This window comes from Aedes albopictus, chromosome 3 (assembly GCF_035046485.1).
Source record: "Aedes albopictus strain Foshan chromosome 3, AalbF5, whole genome shotgun sequence".
NCBI lineage: Eukaryota > Metazoa > Arthropoda > Insecta > Diptera > Culicidae > Aedes > Aedes albopictus.
The window spans coordinates 101,169,765-101,189,452 of NC_085138.1; the positions used below are offsets into that span (position 1 = coordinate 101,169,765).

Genomic DNA, 19,688 nt, shown 5'->3' on the forward strand with positions numbered 1-19,688 from the left:
GTGAGCTTTAGGGAGCTTCCAAGGAAGTTTTTGGAGGAGTTTCAAGACGTTTCAAAGCGTTTGAAGGGGGTTTGGAAGTGGTTTCTGGGGATTTCAGGGATATTTCAGTGAAGTTTCGAAGCGTACTTAGGCTTTTCAAGACGTTTCAGGGGGTTTTAGGGGGCTTCCAATGAAGCTTCAGGGGGAGTTCCTGACCCCGAGCAACGCAGATGATCTGGGATAGCACTTTGTAGCATACAAAATAGTGATCGCCCTGAAGTACTCACATTCCAAATGGTCGCCTTTCTTGTGAATGGGGCAGATTACCCCTTCCTTCCACTCCTCCGGTAGCTGTTCGGTTTCCCAGATCCTGACTCAGCCGATGCAGACAGGTGGCCAACTTTTCTGGGCCCATCTTGATGAGTTCAGCTGCGCTACCATCCATATCAGCCGCTTTGTTGTTTTTGAGCTGGTGGATGGCATCCAAATGGCATCCTTAACTTCCCTCAGCGTGGGAGTTGGTTCATTTCCGTCCTCCGCTACACTGGCATCGTCGTTTCCTCCGTTGCCGTGGTCTCTCGTGCCTACGTTCTCCACGCCATTCAGGTGCTGATCGAAGTGCTGCTTACACCTTTCGAGCACCTCACGTCCGTTCGTCAAGAGGCCTCCGTCTTTATCCCTGCATATTTCGCTTCGCAGCACGAAGCCATTGCGGGATGCGTTGAACTTCTAATAGAACTTCCGTGTTTCTTGGAAACGGCACAGCTGTTCCATTTCTTCACACTCCGCTTCTTCCAGGCAACGCTTTTGTTCCCGAAATAGGCGGGTCTTCTGTTTCCGCTTTTTTTTTGTAACGTTCCACGTTCTGTCGGGTCCCTTGCTGCAGCATTACCGCCCTCGCTGCGTTCTTCTCCTTCAAAATGTTCTGTTCTGCACTCTTCGTCGAACCATTCGTTCCGTCGATTCCGTTCCACGTACCCGATGGTGCTCTCGGCTGCGTCGTTGATGGCTGCTTTCACTGTACTCCAGCAGTCCTCTAGAGGGGCCTCATCGAGCTCGCCCTCGTCTGGCAACGCGACCTCGAGATTCTGCACGTATGCTGATTGCTGAGGCGACACACGGTTTGTAATGCAAGCATCTATGTATCGTAGAAGGCCATTCAAAAACAGTAACACCACACAAGTCTTTTCACAACATAATATTCGACATCGATTTGAAATCTCATTGGTAAGTCTTGATAAGCAACGAGAATCTTATCCTTAAACACAAACTATCAGTATCGTTTTCTGATCACTCTAATTTCGTTTCCAACGTTCCACAGTAACCCTTCCTGCACACATCGTACGCTGCGCCGAATACCATCGTATCCAGTTCCAATTTCCAGCTACCCTCAGGCCCATCATCCAAATCTGCAAAGAAATCATGACTGGAGCACCACCATCACCATCATCACCCCCGCTGCGATCCGTCCATTTTACCGATAGTGCATCACTGGCAAGGCAAACATTTTCGCCCCTCCGATACAATGTGCCACTGTTTGTGTACAAAAGTTAGTGTGAAAATTATCTACCTACCTTGTCTTCCGTTCCACGATTCCACCTTCCACGGATCTAACTAAAAGGGATCCGTCGGAACGCAAGCAATTTTGTGTCTCGTTGAATTTCCCATCTGCTTCCGCCGGTACCTGTCTGTATATCCTATCGACACAGCCTGGTGCCAGGTGTGGTATTTTCCTCTTTTGCTTTCCTTAGCAGTGACCCCCAGGCGAAATGATGCGGAAGGATATCGGAACAATAAACAACTCCATAACACCTTCTGCTGCTGCTTCCGATCTCCGTTGTTGGATTGAGGAGTGAACATTCTGTAGGTTGGAGCGGAAAAAAATAACCGGCAGGAGACAAGTTTATTTTACAAAGCCCTGTCGTGACGGAGCACAGTGGGACAGAGGTTTATACATGTGCGATAGAAGAGCAATACATATCATGCTGAACATCCATTGTCGACCGGCCTTCGATGGAACCGGATCGACAACTTCTGTCGAATTTGTTCCTTTAACCTTTTGAAGATGGTATTATCTTCTTTCTGGATGCAACCTCGCTGGCCTAGAACACGTTTGTAATGGCCAGTTTTCTCGGCTGGGCTAATGTGACCCATCCGTCTCCAAAGGGTTAAGATGGCATATGATGATTGATGATCAGGAATATGTAGCACTTTATCGGCAACATTCAAAATGGTGGTTGTTCTGAACATCTCTGGTAGTTGTTCGTACATACATTGTCGTTTTTGCAATTGCCATGGCCCCTAGTGCACATGTTCTCCACACCGCTCAGGTGCTCATTAAAATACTGCTTCCACCTTTTAATCACTTCATGTCCGTTCTTCAAGAGGCTCTCCCGTCCTTCTGGTAGAACTTCCGTGTTTCTTGAGAACGGCTCAGTAGTTCCATTTCCTGGAACTCCGCTTCTTCCAGACGGCTTTTATTTAACCTGGAAGATTTTGATGTTTTCACTTTAGTTAACATTTTTTTCGAAATTTATTAGAACATTATCTACAAATCAGATTTGGGTCACTTCCAATCTTCATCCATGTCCGTACTATGTTTACGGACACAGCGAAACATGAATTAAGTTGCAAAATCTTGAGTTCTACCCCACAATGTACCGGCCAAACTGGAAGAAATAACGAACAGAAAAAAAAGAACTTCTACTGTAACTTTTCGTCAATCTTCTTTTGATTGCGAATCCGCTCGGCTGGCAGTCGTCGCCATCACAGCATGTCCCAAGCATCGCATCGTGACGTTAAAGTTGAAAATTTGTTGTTTTACGTCGCTGTATTCCTACCTATCCCCACGTTTTCCATGTAGTAAGTCCCATCAAAATTGGACCCAGCTGTTTTACTGTTTTACCCCCGAGAAAAAATATTAGGTTCCTTTCAACCCCTTTTCATGCACTCGAAGGAATCAGATGGGGTAACCTTGGGTGACTGTTTCTTTCCTGATAGTTTTCCTCACATACAACGCACACACACTTTATCGTTCCAGAGCTCACCATTCCGGGCGTAGAGCGGCGTGACGAGTTGAGAGTCCTTGCCAACGGTCGCCGACAGTTGCTCCGGAGGATGCTGAAGACCACCTATGGCGAGCTGCCAAATTGTGAAGGTATGTAGTACGTACATACAGACTTTTATGAGCGATTTCTTCTGCCAAGCGGATCATTTTTTCTCGGACGATTTATGGGTACACGAATGAACGAGACAGTTACCGAGTTTATTAGGAATTATTTCTCGGTTGATTTTGCCACAATAATATCAATTGGGTACTTTATGGGTATATGCGGTTGATACGGTTGTGCACCAGCTTGGAATTGCATAAAAAAGGTCCATTGGCTCGCTGTTAAGTGGCCGTTCCACAAACTGTTTTACTTCAATGTTTTTTTTTTGACAAATTTTCAAAATTTTACGAAGAGCGGTTCTGCTATTGAAAACGCTCGATTGTCACAATCTTCTGCATCATTTGAAATCTAGGCCTAAATTTTGTGCGTTGTAGTTTAGTCTGTTATTTCTTACTAATTCGTTTCCAAGGCTTGGGCACCACTTATACGACATATTCAATATCCTGGTAAGCCACGCCGCAGACACAGATATTGCTTTCCGAGAACCCTATACGAAAGAGATGTGCGTTTAACAAATGGTGGTAGGACATCAGCCGACACATCACAAGAATTGAATCGCAGCCTAAATCCAACGATTTGAACCATGGCTTCTTCGACACATGTGGGATGATTGAGTGCAACCATCTACCCAGTCAACACACGATCGCATATAATGTTGTATAGGATGCTAAAGTGGAGGTGATATGCGTGCACTTTAAACGCGGTTAAACGCATGTACACATATGGCCTCCACTTAAGGCTTTTTACGGCATCATCAGCATCGGCAGCCATGTTGGATATGTGGCTCGAAATTTCAAAGTTCAATTCTCTGCCACCAAAGTGAATATTCGTATGAAAAAGTATCATCCTATATGCTCACTCGCAGTGATTGCGATGATACTTTTTCAGCTGCGTTGCTGTAGAATTGACAGTTTTTTATCACTTCAAAAACGCGAGGTGAATAATCATTGAAAAGCAAAAAGTCAATGATTGGTTTGCAAACTTGGTGACGCATCATGACACCTTGCATCCTATTCAACGTTATTGTTATGGCAACACGACGGACCTGCAATCGACTCTAGTCTGCATGATGTGGAAACGTCAATCAAAAAGTAAACAGCTGTTGCAAGGTCGTGAATCAGAAAATTATTCTTTACGGTGATTATATTACTTTGTGAAATTGATTATATTACGTTGTGAGATTATAATTAAACTTAAATTTACAGCCTCTAATCTAAATTCCTAATAAGCGTGAATTCATCTATACCTATAATAGCTAGTGTTTAATCCTAAAAATTGTAAGTGCTGGAATCGAATTGTGCCTATGTTACATGCTAATGAATGGTCCACTGCACGAATGTATTCTGGCCTGCTTACTCTCACACGAAATTTGACGTTTGAGCGGTGTCAGTAGAATAACTAGCCAGCGGTGTCGGCACCTCTCAAACGTCAAATTTCGTGTGAGAGTAAGCAGGCCAGAATAAATTCGTGCAGTGGACCATTGAAAAAATTATAGAAACTAGAAAACACCAATAGCCAGCCTAGCCGGAAAACGATCGCTCTCCACTATCCTAATAAGTACACCAAATTTGTATGTAGTAAGTAGAAATTGTTAAAACTCGCTCTAAAATAAACTTCCATTTCAGCTGAAAGCATTCACACTCAAACCACACAGTGTTGCTATTTGGAGTTGGTGACATAACCCAACATATCTTTTAGAAATTTGTTCGGGTATCGGTAGTAATGTCAGATCGTGAGAAATCCCCTAGAAACTGCCAGTCCTGTTCACGGAGGGACTTAGCAGAGAGTGAGATAGTGCAGTGCAAATCCAGCAAACTCTGGGAGTATTTCGGATGCGCCGGTGTCGATGAACAGATTCGCCGGGCTGATGCCACGTACATCTGTGAGGATTGTACGACATTTCCCCGAAAACCAGTTCCCCGAATGAAGTTTCCCCGAAAGTTTTTTCCCCGAAAAGTGTATGTCATCTGCCATTTAAACTTCTTTGGAATTATCTGATGCTCACCACGCTGCGTAACCTGTCTGGGTCATCATGAGCCCAATAATAGGGTTAACTAAATATTAGTTTTCGTTCACAAATTCTTATTATTTGCATAATTCGATGCTGATTGGGCAGAACTTTGGCTTTTTTAATATTCATTTCGAAGTATAATAATTCAGAGGAGAATGTATCACTTCACCATACATATATTCAGCTCACCGATGTCCAAATGCATTTCACGAAAACTTCACGGCAATGAGAGAGTCAACTATTTGGATATATGTGCACGGGTGGAACCTAGATGTAGAGGTTTTATTGAAATAATAGCGTCATCCACGGGGTATAAACGATGAGGTAAGAGATATTGGTAAATGTCCATAGGTCTGTTAGTTGTCTAACGTAACATCTTAGGAGAATTAAGCTGAATGGAGATCAGCAGACCGAATGGGCATTGACCTAATGTCTTCGCCTGTTTGATAACCTTTTCATAATAAATTTCCCTTCTTTCAATCATAGGCTGTTCTTTCAAGTGGACCTGTGGAACTTATCATCAACAGTACCAGTTAAATTAGCTAGTATATTTAATATTGATATTTTGTTCTTTGGTGTCAAACTGTTCTAGTGTCTATGGACGTTACAGTAGGAAACACCATCACCTTCTTTCAACATATACGACTCCAAATGCTAAATCAGTAAAGTTTGGCTATAATAACGATGTGAATTGTTTTTATCTATAGTTTAACAAAAAATACATATACAAATTGTCCTTTGAAAGCAATCATACCTTACATTTCCCGTATCGAATGTGTTACAGCTAGCCTACATCTTCTATGCCGATAATGATCTTTATCAGATTACCTCAACGCCGATGACTCAATTTAAAGGTATTATATGTTTTAAAGGCGTTTTCAGCGATTGAATATTCAACAACACTCGAAAGAACAGTCTATGAATCAAAGAAGGGATAATCTCTGATAAGCGTGTTTTAAGTTGAAAGCCCTATCATTTCCTATCAGAACAAATGAAAATAACGACCTTCGTTTAGAAGAAGAGGAAACGTCATTCAAACATTCGTATTATTTTTTTTTGTCTCAGAAAATAACTCAAGGGAAAATCTAAGGTGCTCATAATACCAAAAACACAGACAAACAGACGCAATACTTAGGAAATTTTTGGATTCAAATCATAGTCACGGAAACGTATTCGCCCAATGCTAAAAGAACAGCTAACCATCAACTAGGTGGCGGTAGTGGGCAAACGTCAAACTCGAACAGAATCGATGCAAGCGCCACGGATGGTCAGTTGGCCGACTATCAAGTTTTTAAATAGATGGAAAATATGAGAGTGTTACGTCTGTTTTGCGATTTTTGTCAGATACGTCTCATGCAAGCTAAGGCGCTGCCATAAACTACGTAGACTCATTTTTGGTCATCTCAGACCCACAACACCACCCCTCCCCCTCCCACAATGTAGACTTTCGTCCATACATAATTTTTGAAATTTGTATGTATACCCCCCCCCCCCATTACAGTTGACGTAGTTTAAGGACAGGCCTTAATAAGTGCATGAACCATGCACTTATTAAATGCATGATGATATGTTCATCACTTCGTCAATTCTGTCAAAACGAAAAACAAAACTCCAAGGATGTCATAAATCGGTTGAACAGTTCTTCTAAATGCTGCACATTGGCCCAGTCTACATTTTCGTTCCAATGACTAATTCGGCCAGATCGTATTCATCAGGAATATTATCAGAAACCAGTTTTGAGAAAAGTTTAATAAACATTTCGGGGAAACGGTCTATTCGGGGAAACGGTTCATTCGGGGAATCGTTTTTCGGGGAAAAAACTTTCGGGGAAACTTCATTCGGGGAACTGGTTTTCGGGGAAATGTCGTACAATCTCTGTGAGCGATGTGCACTACCAGGGGTTTCCAACGACGACCATCTCAACGTCCCCTTCGTTGATTCACGCTCCAAAGGAATGAAAGCGAGATCCAAGGGCGGCTCGAAAAAAAGGAAAGAAAATTCTCGACCCAACCGGCAGCGTGACGTCAAGCGTGCGGGTGGCAATGCATGGGAACAGCTGAAGCTCGTCGAAGAACAACAAGTCTTGGAGGAACAGGAACTGAAGGAACAAGAAGAGATTAAGAAACGCCTTCTGGAAGAAGAAGAACGTCAAATGGAGGAGAAGAAAAGGCTCGCAGAGGAGTCTAAACAAATCCGTGAGCGTAAGTTGCAGGACGAACTAGAAGCAAAACGGAAACAACAGCAAGTAAGGAGAGAGTCATTCGAAAAACGTCAAGAGATCATCAGGCAAATGGCCGAAGCAAGCAGCAGAAGTGGATCGATTGTGAGCTCCGGCCAAAAAGTTAGTAATTGGCTGAATGAACAAGGTACTGGAAGATCTGATTGGAATAATGTTGGAGAAGTTATTGGTCCCAACATCAATCGGATTCCCGAAGACCCGTTGGAAGTACTTAATCAGACGCAACAGTCTGTGGCACGGAATCTCGCAAACACGCATCCGCCTCTACCTGAAACACGGAATCCTGCTATACCGTTACCGTCACCCGCACCCATACCTACATACTCAGGTCGTATGCTATCTCAGGAGCAGATCGCGGCGAGGCAGGTTCTTGGAAAGGACCTTCCAAACTTCGACGGAAACCCAGAGGATTGGCCGATCTTTATAAGTAACTATGAGCAATCAACGACCATCTGCGGATACTCGGATGCTGAGAACCTTGTCCGACTCCAACGATCGCTTAAAGGAAATGCTCTAGAGTCAGTGAAGAGCCGCCTACTCCTGCCGGCTAGTGTGCCACACGTAGTACAAACCCTGCGTACCCTCTTCGGAAGACCGGAGCTGCTCATTAGGTCGATGTTGAACAAAATTCATTAAATTCCACCACCAAGACACGACCGCCCAGAAACGCTGATGTACTTTGGTCTGGCAGTGCAGAACCTGGTAGACCATTTAAAAGCCGCAAACCAATACACCCACCTAATGAACTCGATGCTCATGCAGGAGCTGGTGGAAAAACTACCCGGATCACTTCGTATAGATTGGGCTGTTTTCAGAAATAAATATCAAACTGCTACGCTGGAGACTTTCGGGGAATTCATGTCGGGGTTGGTGACGGCGGCTAGTGAAGTATCTTTCACACTTCCGGGGGCTTACTCGAGCCAGAAATATGCCACTGCAACGGACTCTCGGAGCGGAAAACAAAAGGCTGGAAACACCGGAATACTTCAAGCTCACTCAACAGACGATCAACACCTCATTCAGGATGACAATACCACCACACGCTTCAAATACGCGAAGCCATGTCTTGCTTGTGGTCGAGCAGGGCACAGGGTCGCCGAATGCCAGCAGTTCAACGGAGCAAGCGTTGACGAGCGTTGGGAGTTAGTGCAAAAGAAAGGGCTCTGCCGAACGTGTCTAAACAGCCACAGTAAATGGCCATGTCGGTCTTGGAGCGGATGTGCCGTGGAGGAATGTCGTCAAAGGCATCATAAGCTTCTTCATTCTACTACACCATTGGAAAACGTGAATATCTCACCCAGTCACGTCACGTCCGGTGGATTTGAATGACCAGTTTTTCGCATCGTTCCAGTGGTATTATATGGCCGTAATTCTTCCCAAACGATCTAGGGTATCGCGCCACTTGGGCGGTGGCTTCTATATTCGTCTGTTTTCCACTATAACTCAGTCAATTTTGAACCAATTGACTTGAAATGTTGTACACGGGTAGATACTATACCTATCTCACCACATTCCAAAAGTTGTGTCAATTGATTAAAATTTGACTGAGTTATAGTGGAAAACAGACGAATATAGAAGCCACCGCCCAAGTGGCGCGATTCCCTACGCCTTTATAGATGAGGGCTCGTCGTACACTCTGCTTTAAGACTCAGTAGCGAAGCGACTGGGTGTTATATAGTGGTACGGTAGAACCGTTGACGCTGAAGTGGAGAGGCGATGTAACTCGGGTCGAAGCAAAATCACAGATTGTACAATTCGATATATCCGGCAAACGCGTTAATTCTCGCTATACTATTATCCACGCTCGCACTATGGGCCGTTTGGTCCTGCCAACCCAAACCATGGAATATAAGGAGCTTGCACGTCGTTTCCCGCACCTACGTGGATTGCCAATCGAAGACTACGAGTTAATTCAGCCAAAAATACTCATTGGACTCGATAATCTCATGTTGGCCGTCCCACTGAAGCTACGAGAAGCAGTGGCGTAGCAAGGGGGGGCGGAGGGTGCGGTCCGCACCGGGCCCCTGAATCTAGGGGCCTTCAAATCAGGGCAGGTCTAGTGTTATAAACCTTCCCTGATTTGGAGGCCCCCTGAACTCGGGGGCCCAGTTTCAATAAAGTTCTGTGATTAGCGAAAGATTCCTACATATAAGTATAAGTTAAATACTTGCCGATCTGCTGATAGGTATGCAGGGGCCTCTTCGTGATTATCAGGAGATTTTGGAATGGGGAACACAGATGGCTATTTTGATGTTCTATTATAAACAATTATAAATGTACACACTTTATTCATGTAGTTTCATTAGTTTTGTTTATATTAATTTGATGGCTACTCTTTGCACCTGCAGGAGCCCCAAAATACAATAAAAAATGTGTTCGAAATCAAAATTGAATTTTAAGATATTCAGTACCGATATGGAAGTATAATTCATGAGCATTATGAAAATGTCCCTGATATCCTAACCACAGAACCAAACATAGGTGTTGATTTAGCATAAGATAGCAGCTGAAACTCAGGGGCCCCATTTATCAAAATTAAGAACTGAACGCATGTTACGTTCTTGAAGGGTTTCTGCGGGAATTCCTTCGGGCAAGAATATATTTTTCGATTTATCAGGCAGTTACTTCAAAGACTTCTACAAAAATTCCTCTATGATTTACTTCAGAACTTTTTTCAGGGATTGCTTAAGAAAACTTTCTAAGCATTGGTTTACGAATACTTACAATGATTGCTTCAGGAACTCCTCCTGTCATTTCTTCAAGAATGGTTTTAGAGATTTCTTCAAGAAGAAATCTTGCAGTAGTTCCTCATGAAAAATATATTTGATGATTTTTTGAGATTTTTGAAGTCATGCCCGAATGGATCCTTGGGAGAATTTCCAAAGAAATTTTAATGTATTCCCGAAGGAACTCTTGTAGAAATGTCTGTAGGATTTTTTTAGAAATTTCTAAAAAAAAATCTTCAAGAATCGCCTAGATGAATTCAAAGATGTATTAGGAAAGAATCATTGGGTTGATTTTGGAGGTATATTTGATGATGTTCTGGAAGGATTACTACAGTACTATGAAGTAGTACTACAAGTACTAGGAGTACTATGAGTAATTACTTAAAGGATTCCTGAAAAAAATCTGTCAGCAAAGGGATTTTTGGAAGAACTAATCATGAAATGCCTAGATAATTTCTCAAGAAATCAATGACGGAAACCCCAAAGAATTCCAAATTCTTTGGAGCAAATAAAAAAAACAAACTTCAAAAGAATTTCCGCAGGAGACCTTGGGTGAATTTCTGTAAGACCCCCTGAGGAAATTTGTGCAGGAATTCTTTAGGGATGAATGTGTCCATCCTTGTAGGGTTATCTGAAGAAAAACTTCGAGAAATCCATGAACGAATCTTTATACGTAACTTGAAAAACAAAATCCTTGTTGAAAAGATTAAATTTTTACTGGAATTTCTTAAAAGATTCTTGAAAGAATTGTGAAAAAGGACTTAAAAACATTGCCTAAGGAATCTTTGAATGATTTTCTACAGAAATTATTGGAGGAATTTATGAGGAAATCCCTGCAGGTATGATTACTAAAGAAATGCTTGAACAAATTCTTAAGAAATTCTTGAAAGGAGTTCCAAGATAAATCGTATGAGGCAGTGCAAAAAGAACCCTTGAAGAAGTTTCTAAAAAAATCTTGAAGGAACTCCAAAGTATTCCTATGAAAAAATACTGAAGAGAACATGTGGGAATCGTTTGTGGATATCTTTAAGAAACTCTTTCTAGAGTTCTTTGGACTACAAAATACTGAAGAAAAACCTTCAAGGAATTGAAGAAGAAGTTTCCTAAGGAATCGCTGTTGCAACTTTCGCAGAAAATCTTCGAGGAATTTGTAAAGAAGTCCTTGAAGTATTTCCCAGATGAATCGTAAAAGATATCCAAGAAAGAGTTCTTGGAGCTCCACACTTGAGAAAAAAAATATTGATGAAATCGTTAGAAACATTTCGTTAGAAGTTTCGTGAAAGAAACCCGGACGAAACTGGTGTAATCGCTAAAGAAACCGTTAAAGGTATCAATAGAAAAAAAAAGCTGATAAGAACCTTGGAAGATCCGTAAAGGATTCATTGAGAAATTCCAGTAGAATCTCTTGGAGCAATTCCTGTGAGAATTTTTACATCATTTATTACAATTTTTGAAGTATTTCTTCGGATTTTTTTTATCTTTTTCAGTAATTAATTCGGGAACCCGTGTACAAATTTGTTAAGGAATATCTTTAAACATTAATTTGAGAATTCGGCTATTGCTCTGAAAATTTCCTTTGACGATATATTTGATTGATTGTTAGGCATTTCCTTTGGAAACTTTTTAACTAATTCTCAGAAATGCTACAAAAATGGCTTCTGATTTTTATTTCTACGAACTTCAATTTTTCTAATCCTAATTTCTATTTCTACGATAATTTTGTTGGGAATTCCGTCTGCAACTTTTCACTGACTTTTTTTTGACAATTCGTTTGAGAAAACCTCTGGTAATAACTTTCGGAATAACTTGACCACTTTTCTGGAAACTTCTATGCCAATCCCTACGGGAATTGATTGGGTACTTCATTTGGCATTTTTTTTTTTTTTGGTAATTTATTCGGTGAGTTTTCTGTGAGTTAACTGAAAAAAAATCTTTTGGCGGTTTTTTGGCAAATTCTTGGGAAATGCTTTGACTGGATTTGATCCGAAAGTTCCTATAAGAGTATTCTTGGAATTTTCTCTGCAAATGTTTTTGAAAACTATTTCGGCATAACTCTTTTGGATTTTCTCGGCAATAATATTCAAAGTTGAATTAGGTTATTATTTTTGAAAATATCTTTGACAGAACTTTTTGAAATTCTTTGGGTTTGGAAATTTATTACGGGATTCAGCAATTTCTCTAAAAGTTCTACCAGCAGTCCCTTTGCTCATATACCTGACAATTACTATTGTAATTCTTTTAATAGCACAGCGTAACAAAAATTAACTTTTGGTCTGTCTCAAGAGCAAACTAATGTGTCTCTGACAGATTTTGGGCCGCGGTAATGTTAGGTACGATACAAACCACCCTCCAAAAATTGCATGCAAGTTTACATATTAACATAAAATGCTTCCTTCTCTCTCGTTTGTCGGGTGAAGATCACTGCGTCCAGATTTTAGAACTATTGTGATATACCCTTTTGCTGTGAGGTACGCAAGTTATCTCAGTAACATATTTGTCACTGAGATACCTTGGTATCGACTGAACTCAAGACCATCTATTATTGATGAATAGAGATCCTGAGTTACAGTATGTGACTCCCCCATTCTGGCGAGACTAGCTTTATGAAGCCAACCACGTCCTTGTGAGATAAGATCCATATAAGGCCCTAAAAAGGGCTTGCTTCCTTAAATCTTTCAAATTTGATTTGATAAAACGAAATATTTTGCGTGAGTCGTAAATTTAGATGACCATTTTACCTTTTAATTGCTAAAAAAAATATTTCCATGCTTAACGGCTTGCAGTCAAAAAAAAACCCAAAATCGCATATTTTGCCCTATAAATTGAGGTATAGCTCAAAATTGTGGGGTCCTGAAACAAATCTGAGCCCGGATTCGGATTCAGCGGCCCAAAAGATGTCAAATTTGATTTGATAAAACGAAATATTTTGCGTGAGTCGTAAATTTAGATGTCAAGTGACCATTTTACCTTTTAATTGCTAAAAAAAATATTTCCATGCTTAACGGCTTGCAGTCAAAAAAAACCCAAAATCGCATATTTTGCCCTATAAATTGAGGTATAGCTCAAAATTGTGGGGTCCTGAAACAAATCTGAGCCCGGATTCGGATTCAGCGGCCCAAAACCTGTCAGAGACACATACAGGTACTTTGAAAATGAATTAGTCAATTCGTTTGTAAATTTAAGTGGCAACTTTTAAAAGCTTCTTTGGTAATTCCTCTGTAAATTTCTTCTGATAATTCTTTATTAAATTCCGTCTGTTATTACTTTTTATGTTCTATGAGATACATCTTTGCAAATTAAAAATAAATCCACGAATTTACAACGGAACGACCGAGAAAAATCTCAAGAGAATTACCAAAAGAATTTCCAAAAAATTAAGATGATTACCAGAAGAGATCACAAACAATTTCCTAAAAATGTATGAAGAAATTTCTATAGAATTTCTAGGAGGAATTTCTGTGAGAATTGAAAGAATTCTTTTTTTTTTTTTGAGTTTCTAAAGTATTCTTTGGAGGAATTTATGAATCCTTGAATAGGCTTATTAGAGGAATTTCTAAAAAAAAAAAAACTAGCAAAAACACTCAATGCATCCCCTGGAGGAATTCCTATGGAATTTCTTGGAGGAATTTGTGTAAGAATCTCCGGAAAACCCTTGCAGTAGTAATTAAATAAATACATGAAGAAATCGTTGCATAAAAAGACCTCAAATGATTTCTTGTACAAAATTATTTGTAAAATACCTGGAAAAATCAGTTTAGGAATGAATGAATGAAATCAATTGAAGAAAATCTAAGAGAATACTTGAATAAAATCCGAACGAATCTTCGGGCAAATCGCAAGAAATCGCAAGAAAATTACTAAAGAAATCTCTGGAAAAAATCCGGAAGGAATTTTGGGAGCAATTTCTAAAGGCTACCTTAAAGGAAATCTTTTAGAATTTTGAATAACTTTAGAACATTTCCTAAATCCTTGGAGAGACTTCTGGAGAAGTTATTTGTTTTGATAAGATAGGATATCTGTTTCTTTACTATTTAGCCATTTACGCTGCCATTTTTATCCCACTCAAAGCAATGGAATGAAGCGTTTTTGTTCTGTTTCTTATTTTTGTATATTTGTTAGAAGTGAGCACGGATTATATAATAAATAACGTAATAATTCTGGAGGAATCAATCATAAATACTGGAGAAATAGATTTTTTTTTTTGAAAAGTGCCCAGAGGAATATGTACTAGCAAAAATTCCTGAAGGAACTCTTGAGAAAACTCCAAGAGTTGATGGATATTGAAAAATTCGTTAGAGGAAGTCCAGAAGGATTTTTCGAAAGAATTAATACAGAACTCCTACAGAAGTCCATATAAAAATTTAATTTAATTAATTCAATTTCTTCAGTAGGAATCCTTGGAGATTTTGTTTAATTAATGGAGAAATCCTATGATGAATCTCTTAGTAAAACCTTAGAGAAACTTCTTGAAGAATCCTTGAAGATTTTTTTTGGAAAAGGGTATTTCTGAAGTAATCTTAGGAAGCATTTCTTAAGCAATCTTTAAAAGGACACTAAGATAAGTGATGAATGCTTGAGGAAATTCCAAGATTAATTATTGGAGAAATATCTAAAAGAGTTATTTGAGGGAAGAATTGAGAAATACTTGAAGAATCTATGGAAAATCACCAAAGGAATAATAAGAGGATTCTCTGAAAGAGACAGAAGAATGTTTGAAGAAACCCTAGAAGGGCTTCTCTTCCTCTGAGGGAATCCCGATATAATTTCTTGGAAGAACATTTGGTTCTAAATGAATCATTGATGATTTTTTTCTGGAATTTTGAAAGAATTCTTTAGATGATCTTCTAGATGAATCCTCAGAATATAATTGATAGATTCTTGAACTAATATTTCGAGAAATACTCGATGAAGCCTTTGCAAGAATCTTTTGAATTACTCTGTAGTATTTTTAAAACATTCCTGCATGTCTGAGGTGAACCAGCCAAGGGACTGAAAGCCTCATTGATAAGGCTAATTATAATAATATCATTCCTGAAGGAGTGCTTTTAGAGGAATACTGAATGATATCCTTGCATTTACAACTTAAAAGTTTCTTGAATACAAATTATTCTTCAAGAAAAAATTCTTAAAGAAAAGAGTAAAACAATCTTTGAAAGCGTTTATAAATGATTATTTGGTGCAATTTCTAAATAAAATGTTAAAACATTTTCGGCATAATTCTTATAAAAAAATCTCGCGCTCCCGAAAAAAATCATAAAGGAAAACAGAAAATAAGATAAGATAGATAATTTTTAACCTTCCGTTGGCCATCACTGCCAGCATCACTAGAATACTGAGTACAAAAAGCGAGATTTTTTCAAAGTTTTGTACAAAATATAACAGTTGAGATTATTCGACAGTTATATGTATAGATTTATCATTGTAAAATATGTACATATTAAATAATTTTCATGGGGGCCTACCAATTTGCTTCCGCACCGGGCCCCCAAATTCCTAGCTACGCCACTGACGAGAAGGTGGGCCGCTGGACCCTATCGGCGCAAAATGCCGGTTAGGATGGAGCTTATACGGTTGTGTTCCGAATCAAGCAGCTCATTCGTCGGTCGTGTGGTTTCATGTGAAAGCATCATCTGATTCAGACCAAGAAATCAATGACCACCTTGGACAATGTTGGTGTCATCGACCAAAGCAATCTTATCGAATCGGAGGACGAGAAACGCGCTGGTCTGCTGCTGAAAGAGACCACTCAACGTACGCTATCAGGCGCGAACTTCGAAACTGGTCTACTGTGGAGGACCGGTAAACCGAACTTTCCAGACAGTTACCCCATGGCCTTGCAACGTTTAGAATCGCTAGAACGTCGGCTCAAACGTGATCCCAGTTTGCAGGAGTCTGTTCGAGATCAAATAACGGATTTTGAGCGCAATGGTTATACTCACCGGGCTAGTCTGAGAGAACTAACGTCGGTGAAATCAAGTCACGTATGGTATCTACCACTAGGTGTTGTTACCAATCCTAGAAAACCCGGTAAAGTACGGCTGATCTGGGACACAGCCGCCAAAGATGGAAACACCTCTTTCAATTCCCAACTTCTCAAAGGTCCAGATCTGCTGACTCCTCTCCCAAAGGTTTTGTACCAATTTCGACAATATCCAGTGACGGTGACCGGTGACATAATGGAATATTAAGATTCGCAGTCCAGATTGCCAGTCTCAACGTTTCCTGTACCGAGAGATTACGATGGACATCCCTAAGATCTACGTGATGGACGTAGCAACCTTCGGTTCAACCTGCTCCCCGGCGTCGGCACAATACGTGAAGAACCTCAACGCAGAAGAGAACACCGCAGAATACCCTCGAGCAGCGGAGGCCATTGTAAAAAGGCACTACGTTGACGACTATTTAGATAGTTCCAAGTCGATTTCGGAGGCAGTAAGTGTTGTAAACGAAGTGAAATTGGTACACGCTAAAGGCGGATTCACCCTCCGTCGATTTCTGTCCAACGTACCAAAGGTTTTGCAAGGTATCGGGGAGGAGTTGCAGACCGAAATGAAGGACCTAGATCTAGACTGCCGTGACGTAAGTGACGTAAGCGCCATTTAAAATTTCGACATTTTTTGGTATATTACATATAATATCTGGTGTAAAAATAACACTGCGGTATGCTTGCTGTATTAGAATGCAAAATCTAGTCGTAATCTATCATCTATGGAAAGACACTTAGAGAATGAGCAAGAGTTTTATGCATAATAACCCAAAATTGGGCAAAAACTTTCAATGTCGCTTACGTCACTTTGCAGAATTACGGCAGTAGAGCGAGCTGGTAAGATTGAGTCGATCTTGGGAATGAAGTGGGTTCCAGATGCGGACATTTTCATCTATACTTTCGGCGCCCGAGAAGACATCCTTAAAATCCTGCACACTGATCACGTTCCTTCAAAGCGAGAAGTAGCCAGGGTAGTGATGAGTTTGTTCGATCCACTCGGGCTCATCTCCTATCTCCTGGTTCACGGAAAAGTCCTAATTCAAGAGCTTTGGGCGAAAGGGACTGATTGGGACCAACAAATCCCCCAAGACACGAATATGCGCTGGCGAAAGTGGGCAGACTCGCTAAAGCAACTGGATCGGCTCCGCATACCACGATGCTACTTCCCCTCTAGCCATCCACCTAGCTTCATCCGTCTACAAATTCACTTGTTTGTAGATGCTAGCGATTCAGCATATGCAGCGGTTGTATACTTCCGGCTGCAGACCGAACAAGACACGCAAGTGGCGCTTGTCGGTGCCATACCCAAGTAACAAATTGACAACCTTTTAGCTTTCGCGATAATTTATAAAGGTTTTATTATAGCAGCAAACATGCCGTATAGTCTACAGGAAGTATTTGAATATGCAAAATAGCCACAGTTCAAAATCTTACTTATAACTGTTTTCATAACCTTCTGTAGCCAAAATTTAAAATCAAATATGACATGGCATTTAAAATAAGTTTATTATAGCATTCTGTTCCTCTAGAGAACCGTTCTTTTAAATCTACAAACATTGACTCATAAATGTTGTGATAAAATATCCCATAAGTGTACTTTGTTATTATAAAAGACACGAGTAAGCCAAACGGTTTTATCTAAGATCAAACGGCATTTAAGCCAGCTGATCAGCAGCTGCCTGCTGACCGAGTGCCATCTTTGTTTTTGGCCCATAATTCACATCCCGTAATGGCACTCTTACGCTAGCCAACAAGAATCTATGCTGTCAAGCAAAGCTAGCTTCGGGTGGAAGTTGATCTCGGCATTCTCTAGGCCGTGAAAGTAGAACAGATCCAGGGACGGATTAACAAACGGGGCACTTTACGAGGCACTCGCCTGTGCCACATCATGAAAGAGGTACATAGCCGGCATCTCTTGTTAACTTGAAGGATGAATTGCCACTATGAACAACGCTCATCTAAATATTCAGCTACTTACCACTCGATTCTCGATAATTTAATATGATAACCGATGGGAAAAGGGCCATCGTACGTAATTTCTGCCGTTTGCAGTGTCTTCCGAGGTATTTCCACTGGAATTGATGGTTCAAATGTAAACATTCCATTCCAGCTGTCAAATTTTTAGCAGGTTGCTGTTTAGTCTTCATATAAGTAAAAAAATAACGAAACGGTTTTAGATTAGCTTTTAACGTAACCATTTAGCTTGCAGGTGGTCATTACAAATGCATTCACTAGACATTATGCGTTAAATGATGCTTTTATGAAAGCAAACTGGAGATGATAGAAAAATAGACATTTTCGTCGTCGACATATTGGATTGTTGAATTTTTCTTGTATGGTGATGATTTTCTAGCATGTTTTCAGGTGGTATTTTTATGTTATATTAACGATTTCGAAGAGGGCGCTTATTTTTCCACATCTTTACTAGCATATTTCACATAAAATTTCATTGGGCAATTGGTATGACGTCACTATACGATAAATATTCATCGTGCGAAATTTGCAAATTTGGAACATATTATTTGCAATATATCTCTGGCAGTTTTGTTTTTTCTTTCATGCTAAATTTATCAAGACCAGATATAATTTATAAATTCAGAATAGTTACGATAAAAGTCATTATTAGTGGGCATAGCATTTACCTAGGTAGAGTACCCTAGAAAAGGTTACTACAAATGCTGGATTACTTTTGTTGAATACACTTCAAAACCTTCCCCAGGATGGGCCAACTAGCAAGATTGTAATCTTCCTGAGGTTATGGTAGAAGCAATGCGGATAATTTTGCTTTGGCTAGAGTTTTATTGATGTAGGTTTATAATAATCCTCTAGTGCTTCATAAAACTGAAAATGTTACTTGGGTAACCAAGGTGGCACCACTGAAGGCTTTATCGATACCAAGGCTTGAACTTAAGGCGAAACTGGATCCATTTCCTCACTTTTTGGTTTTTGATTTTTTATAAAATAACGAAGCAATATTTTCAAAATCGGTTTTCGTACACATGTGGAGTATAGATCAAGGTATCTCCTGATTTTTTTTCGTGGTGGAAAATGTTTTTCGTGTTTGAAGAAACCATTTTGAATTAAATTTTACAAAAAAATGGTTTCTGCAAAAATGGAAAACTTTTTCCACCACAAAAAAAAATCAGAAGATACCTTGATTCATGCTCTACATGTGCACGAAAACCGATTTTGAAAATATTCTCTCTCTCTCTTCTTGGCGTAACGTCCTCACTGGGACAAAGCCTGCTTCTCAGCTTAGTGTTCAATGAGCACTTCCACAGTTTTTAACTGAGAGCTTCCTCTGCCAATGACCATTTTGCATGTGTATATCGTGTGGCAGGCACGAAGATACTCTATGCCCAAGGAAGCCAAGGAAATTTCCTTTACGAAAAGATCCTGGACCGACCGGGAATCGAACCCGTCACCCTCAGCATGGTCATGCTGAATACCCGTGCGTTTACCGCCTCGGCTATATGAAAATATTGTTTCGTTATTTAATAAAAAATCAAAAACTGAAAGGCACTATCAAATGGAGCTTAGGAGTAGCTTACCGTTTTCAATGTGCACCTTCGAGAAT

The 19,688-nt window shown here is 40.1% G+C and overlaps 1 protein-coding gene across 1 annotated transcript in view; it reads left to right on the forward strand.

The window, feature by feature from the left end:
• Positions 1–1,204: 1,204 nt before the first annotated feature.
• LOC109411980 (uncharacterized) overlaps positions 1,205–19,688 on the forward strand; it is a 78,420-nt gene continuing 59,936 nt past the window's right edge. The window contains exons 1-2 of the mRNA XM_062857072.1: positions 1,205–1,528; positions 3,020–3,136. Coding sequence (XP_062713056.1) covers positions 1,402–1,528; positions 3,020–3,136 — 244 coding nt within the window. The 5' untranslated portion in view covers positions 1,205–1,401. The remainder of the gene's footprint in view (positions 1,529–3,019; positions 3,137–19,688) is intronic.